This window comes from Rhinolophus hipposideros (genome assembly GCF_964194185.1).
Source record: "Rhinolophus hipposideros genome assembly, chromosome: 10".
Lineage (NCBI taxonomy): Eukaryota > Metazoa > Chordata > Mammalia > Chiroptera > Rhinolophidae > Rhinolophus > Rhinolophus hipposideros.
Window position 1 is genome coordinate 46,769,452 of NC_138056.1, and position 15,721 is coordinate 46,785,172.

General features: G+C 55.0%; 1 protein-coding gene across 5 annotated transcripts in view; it reads right to left on the reverse strand.

The window, feature by feature from the left end:
• The window catches only part of ARAP1 (ArfGAP with RhoGAP domain, ankyrin repeat and PH domain 1), a 60,448-nt gene that overhangs the window by 24,844 nt on the left and 19,883 nt on the right, over nt 1–15,721 (reverse strand). For 3 of the 5 annotated variants that reach the window (XR_013994139.1, XM_081061930.1, XM_081061931.1), the window contains exons 3-8: nt 14,142–14,679; nt 2,862–3,028; nt 1,627–1,694; nt 898–1,028; nt 623–778; nt 193–262 (exon numbers count right to left, since the gene is read on the reverse strand). Coding sequence is in view for 4 of the 5 variants with exons in the window: in XM_081061930.1 (XP_080918056.1) it covers nt 193–262; nt 623–778; nt 898–1,028; nt 1,627–1,694; nt 2,862–3,028; nt 14,142–14,650 (1,101 nt within the window). In the remaining variant the exon portion in view is untranslated. Of the gene's footprint in view, nt 1–192; nt 263–622; nt 779–897; nt 1,029–1,626; nt 1,695–2,861; nt 3,029–9,766; nt 10,104–14,141; nt 14,680–15,721 lie in introns of those variants that run through there. The other 2 variants (XM_081061933.1, XM_081061932.1) reach the window with 1 other exon arrangement.

Genomic DNA, 15,721 nt, shown 5'->3' on the forward strand with positions numbered 1-15,721 from the left:
GGGACAGCACCTATCCTGACCCTGACCACAGCCCACGGCTGGCAGATGGGCCAGAAGAACACGGTCCAAGGAGTCAGACTGGAGCTCTGGTAAGAACTCATATGGGGAGGGACTCTGTCGGGTCCAGTATCAGGGTTCAGCTTCGGGCCAGGCTGGAGCAGGGATTGCAGCAGGGACCCACACAGGCCTTACCTTGTTACTATCAAAGTATCGCAGGTAATCGGCATCTAGTCTCACCCATCGCTTTTGATATATATAAGATCTGGAAAGGCAGAGGGGCCATGGAGCAAAGGATTGGGTATTAGGGGTGAGGCTCCTCTGGGAGCCACACACAAAGTTAGGAACAGCCAGGTTCAAGGAGGGAAGGATCCCAAATGGTCAGTGGGAAGATGGACTTTACCTACAGCAAGAGTGGTTGAACTTGGGCTCAGAGTATTGACTCCCCAATATTAAGGATAGTAAAACACAGGTCTTGTGGGGATCATTAGCGGTTACAGTCTGCATGGAAGGAGACCTGCTCAAACAACCTTGACCCCTCTGCTTTTCAGATGCATGACACCAGTATACTAGAGCACGTGGAGCCCATGCAAAGCACTAGCAGGACCCAACAGGCTTCACTCACCCTTGTGGTGGGTTCTTGTCCAGCCAGCCAGCTTTGAGGACAGGCGTGATGGGGGTGGGACCCCCAGGCAGTTCATCCATGGGGTGGGATGGGAGCTGGGGAATCAGGAAGTTGCTTGGCAAGGATGAGCTCAGGCTACTGGTGTGCCATCCGCCACTGGGGGAATAGAAGAGGGTATGAAGGGAACCGGAGTAGGGGCCCCAGGGGGGAAGGGCTGGGCTGGCCTTGAGGGACGACGACTGGATGGCAGAGCCACCCGAGAGGTGGACACTCACTTGGGGACACCCTCATAAGCGTGGTCATCCTCGTCTTCATCCCCTTGGTCGTCCCCTGACAGCTCTTCGCTCTCGCTCAGCAGACTGGCCACACGCACAGCACGTGGCGCTTGGCTCCCCGGAAGCTCCTCCTGTCCGCACAGACCCACTCAGTATCATGCTTCCCTTCCAGCCCCAGATAACACCCGTCCAGGCGCTGCCACAACCGCCTCTGTCCACTACATCCCAGACCCACACAGTTCAGCACTTTTACTTCTGTTTCCTCACACGCCCCTCCCCCGACCGGCAGACTGCACAGGGACCAAGGCAGACAGGGCCACACCAGCCCAGATCAGAGACCAAAACAGAAAGACTCAGGATGGAGGGTTAAGACACTCAGAGAGAAGGCGACATGGGAACACAGAAAGTGAAACAAAGACAGGAACAGATACTCCAAGACAGCTGTGCTCAAAATACCACGAGAGGCGGCCACACACAGCCATCGAGAGGCAGCTGAAGACTGCAGGTGGAGCCCCCAGAACCCCCAGATTCCTGGCCCAGCACCGGGACTTGAGACCCTGTGTCTGACCCCTGACCTCTGCATGGCAAGACAATGAAGGGGGAAGGAAATGCGCCTGGAATGGTTGCCCATTCTCTGTCTGGTGATCGCCAGGGTTTGAAAGGCAGCTGGGCAGCAAGCCCTCCACACTGACAGCAGACAGCTTTAGCCCTGACTTCCGCCTGACCTACCTTCTTGGTCATCACGCCGGCGGGGGCCCCCAGCCCCTCCTCTGGGGCCTCATCGTAATCAGCGTCATCTGCGGGGATAGAGGGGGCAAGGATCAGAGGCAAGGAGCCTGGCTTCCCCTCCTGGGCATCTGGGCCTGGCTTTACAAACGGCCACCCCAAGCCCAAGAGAGGCCCCCTCCAAGCCCCACTTTGGCCTGGCTTCCAAAAAAAGGCACAGGGGACAGGAAGTGCTATTAATATTCTCTGGGCCACATACTACAGCACCAGGGGGTGCCTGGCCACCACAACGAGACCTGAAGAGATGGCAAGCTCGGGGGTCAGAGGCAGGGGCTGTCTAAAAAAAGCAACACGAATCAAGAAAAATACAAGGTCGGACAATTAAGTTCGTGAACTTGTTGCAACGCTGTTGCTAACCTTTTTTTTGATATCAGAGGGGTTATTCATTATGAATCTCTACCAACTGGACAAACAGTTAACCAAGTTTACTATTTGGAAGTGCTGAAAAGGCTGCATGAAAAAGTTAGAGGACCTGAACTTTTCTCCAACAATTCATGGCTCTTGCATCACGACAATGCACCAGCTCCCACGGCACTGTCTGTGAGGGAGTTTTTAGCCAGTAAACAAATAACTGTATTGGAACACCCTCCCTACTCACCTGATCTGGCCCCCAATGACTTCTTTCTTTACCCGAAGATAAAGGAAATATTGAAAGGAAGACATTTTGCTGACATTCAGGACATCAAGGGTCATACAACGACAGCTCAGAAGGCCATTCCAGAAAGAGTTCCAAAATTGCTTTGAAGGGTGGACTAGGCGCTGACATCGGTGCATGGCTTCCCAAGGGGAGTACTTCAAAGGTGACCATAGTGATATTCAGCAATGAGGTAGGTAGCACTTTTTCTAGGATGAGTTCACGAACTTAATAGTCTGACCTTGCAAACAATCCCAGGGGCAGCAAACTATCCATGACCATGGAAAATACTCCCAGATTTTAAACCATGGACAACTCAGAAAGTTTGCCACGTGCCCACACCTAATAATCTGTAGGTCAGATATGTGGGTAGTGTCTCCATTTTGAGGATCAAGAGAATGATGCGCGCCTGTCCAGGGCCACACAGGAGGTCAGTGGCAGGGCCCAACAGAAAGGGGAAGGGGAACGTGCATTCCTGCAGACTCCTCAAGGGCCAGATCCCAGGCTACCCATCCAGAGCCCCAGGCCTTGCCATGGCACTCACCAAACTCCAGGAACAGGCGAAGAGGCTTCGGGGGGATTTCTGGGGGGGCGTTGGGAGACAGGGCCTGGGGAGGCTCCCAGGGGAAGGTTGACAGGGGCTCCTCAGGCTCTGGCTGAGGAGAGGTTGACAGTGGTGGTGACAATAACTCCTCCTCTTTGGAGGGAAGGCTGTGAACAGACAAGAAGTTGGGCAACAAGCGGTTAGCTCAGTGTCACTGAGTCACTGGTCAAGTGTCACTATGCGACAGAGCCAGGACTCAAACCCACTGGGCCCCCAGCTCACCTGAGCTTCAGCAAAACTCATTCATTCCACAAAATCAGACAGGCGCTTCTCCACACAAACTTCCTTCCCTTCCTCTCCTGTCCCAAACCGTGCAAGCTCCCCAAAGCCTAAAGCAAGCAGGCACCTTCTTTGGTTGCGTTTGCTGTGACACAGTGATCTGTCCCCAGAGCTTCAGCTTTTAGCCACATGTCCCACTAGGTCTCCACTCTAGAAGAGGGATGAAGACCAGAATATGGGGTGGGTGGTTTGCATTCTAGCTTGGGTGGTTAGGCTGGAGGAGGTGAGGCTTGAGCTGAGCTTTTATGGATAAAAAGGTGCTTGTTGGCGAACGGATGGGGAACAAATGAAATGGGCATCACAGCCAAGGACACAGATCAGAGGATCAGAAACCAGGTCCTGAAGCCTTGAGTCGTGGCTCTCTGGCTCAAGGCCACCTTCTCTCTTGTCCCAAATATGGATATTCACCATCCCTATGGTGCCCTCAGATCTCTCAAACGCACCTCATCCCACCACACTCCTCTTGCACACCCGCTCTTCACCTCTGCTGTCACTCCCCCAGAACCATTCCCTGCCTCTCCAAGGCCAGGTCTGGGGCCTTCTGATCTCCCACAGCCACATGCTCTGGTCTGTCTGTCTCAGCACAGATCACACTGTTCCCTGCAGGCTGAAAAGTCACCCAAAGGGCTTTGGCACCGAGATGTGGATTTGAACCTAGCCTCAGTCTTAGCTCCTGTGTGTCCTGGAGTAAGCACCTCGCCTCTCGGAGCCTCGGTTTCCTCTTCTGTAGAATGGGTATTCTATCACCGACCTGTTATGCTGGTTGGGGGACTAACCAAGACAAGGCGTGTCATGTGCCAGCACACAGGGTGCACAGGGACCACCAGCTGGAACGAGGTACCCGCTGGAGACCTGGAGGCCTGGCACCACATGTAGTCTCTGCCAGTGTCCAGCAGGGGGCAAAGAGGAATACTAGAGTGGGTGGGTCATTTTTCGCAACGCTTTTTTCAGCCTGGTCATTTGCCCAATGTTCTTGGCAGTGACTGGTGGTGCGTGACGACCGCAACAGCGAGGAAGGGCTGGGGAATGATCATGATGCCAGGCCTTTGCTTCTGCGGTTCCCTCCTCCAGGAGTGCTCTTTTCCCTGGTCTCTGACCGGGGTATACCGACTCATCCTTTAATTCCAAACTCAAGCCACCCTTCTCTAAGAGTCTTTCCTGACCCCTTCTTCGTACTGCCCCAGTCCCTTCCCACGTTCCTTTCTATCATGAACTTTAGACAAATTATCTCATATAAAAATGTTTAAGTACCTCCCTCCTTTGTGCCAGGTATTGTGCCAGCATCTAAGCTAGGACCTGACCCTTGCCTCTACAGTCTACTGCTTCTTAGACACGTGACTACTTCCATGTCACCTGTACTCCAACTGTCTCTTCTCCATGGGTGGGCAAGAATGAACGAAACTCTTTCCTTTTCTGTGTGCGAATCGGACCTTCAGCTAGCTTCCGCACTCAGTTCCCCTAGAAACCTGCTAAAGGCGGTATGTCAGCCATATTTCTTCCTAGGCAACACTGCCTTTAACAAAAGTGGCCTGAATGAGAAACTGCTCCTGGACTGGGAGAAACTGTTTAAGTGGCCTCTCGACCTGGTGGAGAAGCCAGAGCTTTGGGCTTCCCTCAGAGTGGTGGCTGACAAGCTACATGCTGGGCACATCCCGTGCAGGGACCTGAAACCACACCTGTGGGCTTTTCAGAAGACAGATTGGCCCCTTCGGACAACAATTTCTAAGCCAAGGTAGCTCTCACACCTTTCTGCTGCGAGTCTCAGTCCCCCGAGCGGTCCCCTGGAGGGTCACAGAGAATGGATCTTGGACAGGTGTGTAGACAGTGGCATTGACCGTTACAAGGACCCCACATCAGAGAACACCTGCCACGGCCCCAGGGGCTTGTTCTCCCCTATGTACTTCTCAGGGAATCTGATGCCACGTGGGCCTGTGGTAGTCTTGGGGGCATGAATATTTAGCTGGACCTAAGAAGACCCCCTGGTGGGCACTGCCCCAGGCTGTCTCCCTCACTTGATCTTTAGGACAGGGCAGCATTGGACTTGACTCTCTATCCCCACAGCCCCAATACAGGGCCTGGTTGACTTAGCAACAAGAGCATGTTGAATAGGTGCTCGGTGGATCGGCAGACAGACGGATGGACGAGTGGATGGATAGATGGATGGATGGACGGACATGGGTGGGTGGATGGGTAGGTGGATAGGGTGGCCGTGACGGTTGGGTAGAAAGCAAATGAAAGGATGAATGATGAGCAGGACACTGAGTGAGTGCCCATGGGCCCAAGGGCATGGCCCGGGGTACTGACCCCCAACTGGTCAGATGCAATGTCCTTGGAGACCTCTTGACAGACAACACAATCTATCACACACAGGCTCCCAAACAACAAGAATGGGCCCCTGAGGGCCCGGCCTGATCAGCTGACAGCATAACTCTAAACTAGTGGCAGACCCAGGTGGGCACAGGCTCTGCCCCTCCCAGCCAAGAGGGCTGAGTGGGCCTGGCTCCCTGAGAGCCAGCACCGAGGGAAAGGTGGTGGAGCAGCATCCTCGGAGCCCAGCAGCCCCCATCCTCCCACTGATGGCCCCCAGTCCTCCCTCCTCACTGTCCTGATCATCTGTGAGGGGTCTGCCCACCTGAGGCCTCCCTAGCGTGTGGCGCCCTGAGGCAAGTGCCACACCACCTTGTTCACTGCGGAGTGCCTAGCACTCAGCGGGGATTAGTAAATAAATGAAGACCTGGATTAACTAATTCTTATTAATTATACGTGTGTATGTATTCCCAGCCATCTCCTAAGTGCTTTACATGGAGTCATTCATTTACTCACCACAAGGGCTCTAAAAATTTTGGCCCACTGTTCTCCTTACTTTACAGATGAAGAAACTGAGGCAGAAACACGAAGTAACTTGCCCTTCACTCCACAGCTGGGATGCACACCCAGGTCATCTAACACCACAGCTTGCAAACTCAACCACCAGGGGCAAATGAGGGCACAGCCTGGATCTGAAGGCTTCTCTGAGGCCAGCGTCCTCACGCCCCACCGCAACTCAGGATTTGGGCAGCTCTGGAGCTGACGTTCAGTCCCAGAAGGTATGAGATCACAGCTCTGACAGCCACTGTGGTCATGGCAAGAAGGGAGAGTGGAACAAACGCAAAGGGCTCCTTTCCCAGCAGAGCCGTCGCAGGGAAAGAACTATGTGCCAGGAAGATGGGGGTAAGGAGGCTCTCGTGGACCTCCAGACCTCATTTAGCCACCTCCTCCAGGAAGCCTCCTGGCTGACCCCTGCCTGCCTCCGCAGGGGACCAAGACATGCTGAGTCAAGGCTGAGTCCAGGAAAGGAGAAGTGGCATCAGGAAGGCATACATGTGGGAAAACCCCAGGGGAAGGGACAGAGACCACACAGTGCCTTCACCACAGCTGGAGTTCTATCTACTCAGTGCCGCACCCCTAAGAGCAGCCCCAGCTCCAATCTGCAGCTGAGGATGTTTCCCATTGAGCTCTGACCCACAGACCAGAAGATCAGTCCCAACCCTGAGCTTGTGCCTTTGCTCAAGGCTTCCTCTTCACCATCACTGCCCTACCACCTCAGCCCATGCAAAGCCCATCTGTACCTCAAAACATAGATCAATGAGCTTGGTCTCTAGGCAGCCTCCAAGATGCCCACACAGAGCTGTTCTCCCCCTGCCCCCATCCCTGGTTCCCCTGCTCCTTCAGCCGCTTTCTCCTCTTTCCAGGTGACATGTGCCCACTATGCCCATAGCAAGACCAGACACTCCTGGCAAGAGCAGGGGCTGATCCACCCCAGCCTGGGCCCTCAGCTAAGGTTTGTCTTACTAGATTATGGCAAATACATAGCCAACCTTATACCTAGGGGTTGGGGGACATGTGAGGGTGCCAAACCAGAATGGGTAAGAGTAGGGGGATCAGATAATTAATGTATAAACTAGAACATTTCTGAGAGTTAAGAGGCACCAGTAATAACAATGGCAGGCGAAGAGGTGTAAACGGCCTGTCCCAGGCAAAATGAGATGTGTGGCTGCTCTAGTTAAGACAGACTTGGAGCCAGGCAGCCCTGAGCTGGAATTCCAGCTCAACCACTCATCGGCGTGTGACCTCACAAAGCAGGTCACTTCATCTTTGAGCCTCAGTTCCCTCTCTGATGTGCGTCCAAGCTTGCTGATCATTCAGTAAGGAGAGCCCCTCCCACATGTCATCAGCACTACCTTTTCGCCCCAGCTGTGGCTAAGGAGACGCAGACCCCACAGGCTGGGACAGGGACCTGGGCCTTAGCCTCCTCCTCCAGAGTGGCCCTTGATTCTCCCTGCATATCTCTGACCACATCCATCTCCGGCAAAGGGAACTAGGCCTCACGGTAAGAGCAGGTGGGCCCCAGAGTGGGGCAGTCTTACCCTCTCAGGCGGGCCTTGAACCTGTCCCCCACTCACATGCCAGCCGTCCTACACTGAACTGCATTCCATAAATGCATACTTCCAGGCCTTTGCATATGCTGTTCCCTCCACCTGGAACACTCTCCCCTGTGCAGATACCGCCTCCTCCTCCTCTAAGAGATCCAGACTATCCATCTTCCGCCTCCACTTTGTGTCTCCTCTCAGGCCCCAAGCTGGGCTGGGGTCTCCCCTTGGCGTCCCTCCAGCCTCCACACTTCTGATTACTCAGTCGAGTTTTGTCTATCAATGTTTGTGTCACTGAACTGACAGAGGAGCAAGGACCCAGGCCTACACCCTGTCCTGGAGTCAGGACCTTCCCTCTAACGTGTCACACAGGCCGTGGAGGGACCCAGGCCAATCCCAGCTCCTGGACTCTCACCAGGAGGGCCAAGAGGTAGGGTCAGGCCCAGTGATCTGGACATAGCTGTCTTCCACCCCGACCTCCCCTTGCTACAAGAAAGCCTTCCCAGCTGCCTACTTCCTCATTTGTGCCCTGGCTATGCAAGGCCTGGGCCTCGGTCCTGTGCTGCTTCCTCCACAGCTGCCACTGTCCTTCCTTCTCCATCATGAGACCCAAAGGTCAGCCCCTCCAGCCCGACTCTGTTCTGTTTATTTCTGCCCAGGCCACAGCATAGAAAACCCTTCCTGGCACATGACTTGCTTAGAGGTGATACCCGCAGCATGCCTCAGCTTTTGCACATGCTGTGAGCCCCCTCAGGCCAATCCCTGCCTGTGTCACGGCATCACGCAACACAGAGGGGGCTTCAGTGAGTGTGCTGAATGACTGATCAGCACCCCGCTCGCATCCTGATCACTGGAGGTCAGCAGCTCCTGTCCCGCTCCACAGAGCAGCGCCTCATTAACCTGGCATCCACCTTCACAACTAAGGCTTCACCCAGCTCTCACCATTTCTCCCTGGAACTAGAGCTACCACTTGCTAAGTACTCACTATGTGCCAAGCACTCTGCTGGGGGCCTTCTTCCATTTCATCCCCACAGTGACCTGGATTGTCAACTCCACTCTGCTCAGGACACGCCTCCTCCTCCAGGAAGCCCACCCAATTGCTCCCTCCTCTAAGCTCACACAGCCTTTTGGGCCCTTCATGGAACAACTACCACCAGGCTTATAGTGAACTTCCTCACAAGCCAGCCCTGCTGTCATGGGTAGGAGGAGGCAGAGGCCGGGCAGCTCCATGCGCTTTCCAGGCCTGGTCCTGTGCTGGCTTCAGAGGGTAACGGGGAGGAAATTCAGACCTGAGGGAGCTCACCACTGTACTGACCCTCTCCCCCAATCTTGACTTCCCAACCTAGGGCTGGCCTGGCAGGAGGAGAAGGTGCAGGTGTCTGGTGGGCCCTATGGAAAGATGAGCTAAGGACCAGGGCAGGATCGCGTACACAGCCAGGACCTGGTTAGAGGCATCTGTGTCCCCAGTCACCCAAGAGTAGGCTTGTTGAGTTCGTTAGAGATCCACGGCAATTGGGGGGAGGGGAGGCCAGCCCAGCCCCCCACGAACGTAGGCACCCACCACACTACCAGTCCTGGGAAGAAGGGGAGGAACCAGGCCAACCAAGGGCCAGCCCGCAGCAGGTCTGCCCTATAACCCTGGACGTGGGGGAGGGCGAGAGGGTTCGAGGGGGAGCTGTCCAGAGCCACAGCACCCTTGAAATGGACCTTGAAAGAAGCCCACCGAAGCCTCCTGAGAGAATCCTCAGTGGCACGTGGGTATCCAGACCTGAGATTGGCACCAGGTGCCCGGAGGGCAGGGGTCCTCCACAGGCGTCCATGCGGCCCAGCAAACAGGCGCATGGGCTGCCAGTGGAGCCAGGCGAGAGGCTTACGGGGAAATGGAAACTGGAAAACCCAAGGCAGGGGGAGGGAAGAGAGGAAAGAAAAGGAAAGGGCAGGAGAAAAACAGAAAATGTGGAGAAAGTGAAAGAAGAGAGGAAATTCTGAGAGCAAAAAAGGAATGGGGAGGAGAACACCACAGAAAACGCGGCCCAGAGGTGACAACCAGGAATTCCTGCCTTCCCAGGCCCTCAGCAGGAGCCTCCTCCCCCACCCCCACCACAGGGCGCCTGCCAACAGCCCAGCCCAAGGCTGCCCCGTGCACCCCTTGCTCACCCTCAGACGCCTGCCACGTCCCGAGCCTGAGGACTCCCAGCGTGTGCTCAAGGGTGCTGCGTCCTTCCCCAGCAGCCAGTGCTCCACCTGGGCTAGCCTCGCAGACAGCCTGGCTCCTAGTCCCTGGGTGTGCGAGTCCAGGGTGGCTCTGTGCGCCTGTGATTTGTGTCTCTGTGTCTGTGATCCCTGGTCTGAGTGTGTGTTTCTATGTATAACTGTGGATCTGCCCAGTAGTAATGACTTGGTGAGTCGATGTGTGTGTCTGCTTCCAATTCTGGGCTTCCTGCTCTCCCCCACCCCCTGCAGCCCTGGCCAACACACACTTCCTGAAAACACTGACTGAGAAACACAGAAAAGTCACCCAGAATCCCCTGGGGCACACTTCCTCCCCACCCCCAAGCCACCCCACACCCCCACCACCACCATTCCCAGCGGGAATGGGAAAAGCCACCCCAGTGCCACCTAGCAGGGACTTACAAAGTGGACGCCCAGGAAAGCCCTGGCCCTGGCTAGGAAAGAGGAAGTCCAAGAAGCGGAGAAAAAGGCTCTTTGAAGGGAGTAAGTTCTGCCCTGGCAACAAGTGATCAGCCTTCAGGAAGACCAAGGATTGGCCGGGCTGCAGGGCAGTCAAGGGCACAGGTAGGAGGCCTTGCAATGTGACTCCAGCTGGCAGCGCCTCCTCTTGGCAAATACTCCACCTTACTGTGGTATCTCCAGGCATCCAGGTATCAGAGGAGGAAACTCTGGCCCAGATCTCCAGGAGAGGCTCTGTGGAGTGACCCTGGAACGCTGGGTCAGAAATGAACCCTCTGAAGGAAGCAGGCTCAGAGGGTTGACCCCTGAGACCTGGATGGGTAGACTGGGCCCCAGGCCAGAAGCAGGGTCTGAACATCAGCTTCCCTCTGCTGGGCTATGCAACCCTGAGCAAATTTCTCAGCATCTCTGAACTTGCCAGCAAGTTCCCTATCATAGGCTTCAGTAAGGGTGGGGGTGCAGACCCTTTGGAGGTGAAGTGGGGTCCTCCCAGGCCAGACAGAATGGTGAGCCTGGTTCTGAGAGTCATAACGTAGCTGGGGCAGGGAGGAAGGGACCCCATTCTGCTGGGTTTTTGCCTGTCTCCACTGAAGGCCTCTCCCTTTCCAAGATGTCTGGGGTGACAGGCTAATTGTTGGGAAGGATTCTGGGGTGGTGAGCTCAGGACCCTATTGCTCAGTGTCCAGTGGGCACTGAGCGTACTCACTGCTGCTGAGTCAGCATGGGCAGCACATGCGCTCAGTACCTGCAGTACAGAAGCTTACGCAGGCTTCGTCTCTTCACTCACACAACAGATACTTTCTCAGTGCCGACTGGGTACCAGTGTCCCAGATGGTGGCGATTCAGCAGTAAAGAAAATCAACAAGGCTCTCGGCCTTAATGGAGCTGACATTCCAGTGGACATTTCTTGGCATCGCCTGTACACACACTGGCTCACACCTGACAGTACAAAAATACCACACACGCTAATTCACCTCCCACAGCATGCACACTCAAAAATGGATTCGTACTGTTGGGAGTCCCCACCACACCAGCATACCTGGACATATGTATGTGCACAGGGCCCTGGTGAACTCGTACACACACCACAGCAAGCCACCACTGAAATGGCATAAATCCCCACACGTTTACATGGTAGGATCACACATCGCCTCCCTTAGAACCTGTGCAGATGTGTAAATAGACACGACTACTCCGACAGCTTGCACAAACATGCACACCTATAGATGCACACACACAAATTGGCCAGGCATGCCCTCACATGAAGTCCCTACCTCAGTAATACACACATGCACACACAACAGATAATCCAAAATTCCGAAAGGAAGGCTGGTGATGAGCTGGAGTCATGCAGAAACGCTCACTCAGCCTCCACATGATCTGGTGTAAGAGGTCCTAAGATGGAGAGAATGAGATCCCTGTCACCAGAGAATGCCAGCAAGAACAGGAAGGCCATAATCAGGAAATGGGGACTCCTGCAACGGGGGCAGCAGCAGGCCAGGTTGAGCAGTCTCCCATCGAGCACCATAGAGCCTGGGGATCACAGGGGGGGGCTATGAGGGGATGGGGTAGCCAGTTAGGCTCCAACCTGACCCCGACCCTGCCCAGCCTTCACCTGGTACACATACAAGCACATGAGGCTCCATCTGCTGTGAGTTTTTCTACTACTAGGCTTTACAGACTTTGTAGGCCCTGGAAGCCCAGGGCGCTAGGACTGCGGGTGCCCACAATTCCAAAGGGCAAAAGCCCCAGGACACAGGAGACCAGGGTTGGTGGCTCGCCTCCCACCACATTCTGCTCTAAGGAATAGTTCCAAGTTGAGGGAATAACTGTCTACACATTATCTCCGAATGGAATGAATTTTGGGTCCTCTAGCTACAAGGGACCAGCTTCCTAACCATGGGAGCTTGGACTCTCCCAGGGGTTGATTAAGTGGCTCAGTTTAGACAGAGGCTCTGAGAGTGGGGACTGGTACCCTGGGGCATGGATAGGAACTTTGTTCTACCCAGCAAGTCTCCTGAACTCATTGTCAGTACCAGAAGGGCCATGAAGGGTGAAGAACGGCACCTGATGGGGAAACAGGCCCAGAGGGGCGGCTCCTAATTGGAGTCACACAGCTAGCTGGGCCTGCCTCAGGTGTCTTGCCTCTGAAGCAGGAATCCAGACCCACTGCCCCACTGGGCGTTTTGCTTCCTCAGCCCTTGCGTGCTCCCTATAAACAGGGCCCTACCTCGTGCCCTTGTTTACGTATTCCCAGGAGATAGTGTGTGTGTGGGGAGGGAGGGAGGGAGAGAGAGAGAGAGAGAGAGAGAGAGAGAGAGAGAGAGAGAGAGAGAGAGAGAGAGAGAGAGAGAGAGAGAGAGAGCACTCCATCCTGAAGACGGAGGTTAAAGGAAATAGAAATTACGCCTGCATTCAGGAGAATGACCACTAGAGGGCACAATTGTACCAGGAAACCCCAATCTAGGCTGCAAGCCAGGCTCCTGGGCCACCCCTAGTACTGTCCCTAGCTGTGTGAACTCAGGAAAGGCACAAACCCTTTTTGTGCTTCCACCAATCAGATCTCAAAACACCACAGCCCTGGCTTGCTTCAAGGCCCCTTACTTAATGCCCCTGTTTGGGTGGGGAAAACCGCCCAGGCCCTCTCACAGGGGTGCCCTGAGCATGTATTTGGCATGGATCCAACCAGTGGTCCCCTCCATTCTCTGAGCCTCAGTTTCTCTGCTTGAAAATGGGGCACAAATCCCCCAGGCTTGCTGCAGGGATCAAGTGAGATGTAGGCAAAGCACTCAGCACAGGGCTCAATAATAGGGGCCAGGAGACCGCTGTCTGCACGCCCCTCCCTCCTACAAGGCGGCTTCCCAGATTAGGCTGAGTAGGTCCAAATGCCGCAGTATATCTCCACTACACCCCTGAGCACATATCCAGCCCAAGGTGGGGATGGTCACCCTAGCAAAGGGAGGAAGAAGGAAGGGCACATGGAAAAGTTAAAATGGAACATCCACAGAAGTAAGAGGAAACTCAAGAAAACAAGGAGTGCCAGAAGCCAGGAGGGCAGCAAACAGTTCTGAGAAAGAAGGCGGACAAGTGGGTGAAGGCAGCGTAAAAGGGGAAGACAGACCTCAAGCACCAGAGCTTGGGTGGTCTCCGCTCCCCCATAGCAAGCTCGTCATCCGAGGCTCCCCATGCCCTCCACATGCGACCTCCTGACTTCAGAACATACCGCACTGCCCTACAGTATCTCATACTTACCAGGCCCAACGTGAACTCGACTTCCTCCCACTCACTTCTGTACCTGTGTCCCCAGATCAGTAATAGCACCATTGTCCACCCAAGACAGAAATCTGGATGCCACTGGAGCTTCCCATTCCCTCTCCACTCACACCTAGGCTGCCCCCAAGTCCTGTTCTAGAAACAACATATCATCCCAGTCTGCTTACTTCTCTCACACAGCCTGAGTTGGGGGGCCACTCACCGGGCCCTATGCCCTCTCCCTGGTCTCCTCGACTCCTTCGCAATCGACCTCACCAGCAGCCAGAGTCATCCTTCTAACACTCAGCTTTCATCAGATCATCTGCTTGAAATCTTTCTGGATGCTCCCCTGGCTTTCACAGAATATCCCAGCAGCACCATCCACAAGCTCACCCTCCCTCACCCAATAGTTCAGCCACACTGTCTGCCCACAGTGACCCAGAAGGTGCTTCCCACCTCTGAGCTTTGCACATGCTGTTCCCTCCATTGAAGTACCTTTCTTACTCCAGTGCCAAAGGCCACCAACTCCCCCTCCATGCTCTAGGATCCTCTGCCCATGTCCCTCCCACCCTGGGCAGCATCCACGCACCTCACCAGCAGACGGGGGGGCCCAGTGCGAGGAGGCACAGGTGGAACACTTAGCTCTGCCAAATGCCGCTTGGCAGGCAGTGGGGGCAGCACAGGGTCTGGGGCAGCCGTGGCCTGGGGGGAGAAGCAGACAGGTGGAGCGCAGCTCCTCCGGGGCGGGATGGGTGGGGCAGTGGGCAGCCCCTCCTCCTCTCCAGCTGTGGGCAGTGGCTCCGGTGGAGTGGTAGACGCAGGTGGTGAGCGGAAGACGTGACGCTTCATGGGCACAGGCCTTGGGGTGCAGCGGGGGGTGGGGGCCGGGGGTGCATGGGCACGGAGCAGTCCAGCCAGGATGCGGCGGCGGTGGCCAGGGAGTAGCACGCCCATGTCCACCAGGCGGGCATCGCTGAGGCCTTGGCACTCTGTGGCCCGCACCAGTCCATGCTGCTCAAAGAGCCCAGTGTACTGCTCCAGGTGCAGAGCCTGCAGCCACTCGGCCACCGACAGTGCTGCATCTCCGGCCTCGGCCATGGTCCCTGCCGGCAGGGCTCTGTCCAGACCTGGAATAACAGATGGGCACGGATCAGAGGCACGGATGCCCAGGCATAGTTCCCCGATCAACGTCCTTCTGTGGCTCTCCCATGCCACGGTGTCAAGTGCTGTCCTTAAGCCTTCTCCCTTGTGCCCCATGTGCCAGGCAAGGCCAGGTACTGCCAGGTCTCTGAACACACAGGCTTTTCCCTCTGCCTGAAACCTGCCACCCCCACCCCCTACCCTACCCCTGTGGCCACCTAGCATCCAGCTCACCTCTCGGAGACCCTCCAGGACCTCCAGACTTGGTACCACCACTCACCCCATCCACAGCCTCAGCCACGGCTGCAAGGCTGGCCAATGATCATGTCTGGCATACACTCTACCGCCCTCTTTAAGACCCAGGCAACAGCCCAATTCCTTCTGAGGCACCAGTTTCCAGCTAAGGGCCAGGCCCAGGGGCTTAGTAAGTATGGGTGGAATTGAAGGATACCACTGTTAGTGCCCCAGCAGGCCCAGTCCAGGGGCTGAGGCTCACCCCATCTCCATGCCCCTGGAGGAAATGGAATGCTCCAGGAGGGGAGTCAACCCAGCATCACACAGCCTCTGTGCGTGAGTAACCCCTCCCACTATCAAGGGGGAAAGGAGTAATGTATAGGAAAGGCCATTCATTGATTTGTTCGTTTGAAATAGCTTTGCGTTGGCCAATGGGGCCTCAGGTCCCATCCCTGCACTCAAGAGCTCCTGGCCTGGCAAAAGTCCAGAAACAGATGATGCAAAGAAAAGGTGATTAACAAAAGGGAAAGTCATCTGATCATCTCCACGGATGCTAAAGAGGCAGATGATCAAACGCAACGTCCAGTGTACTTAAACGAAAATCTTACTAAAATACAAATAGACTGATCCTTCCTTAAACCAAAAACTTGTTTCATATTAAAGTCAGGAATGAGACAAGGATATCCATTTCACTATTATTACTATTCTTCTTCTTATTATTATTTATTATCCACATTGCTCTGAAAGTTCTAAAGAACAAAAACAAACAAGAGGAATAAAAATTGGGAAAGGAGA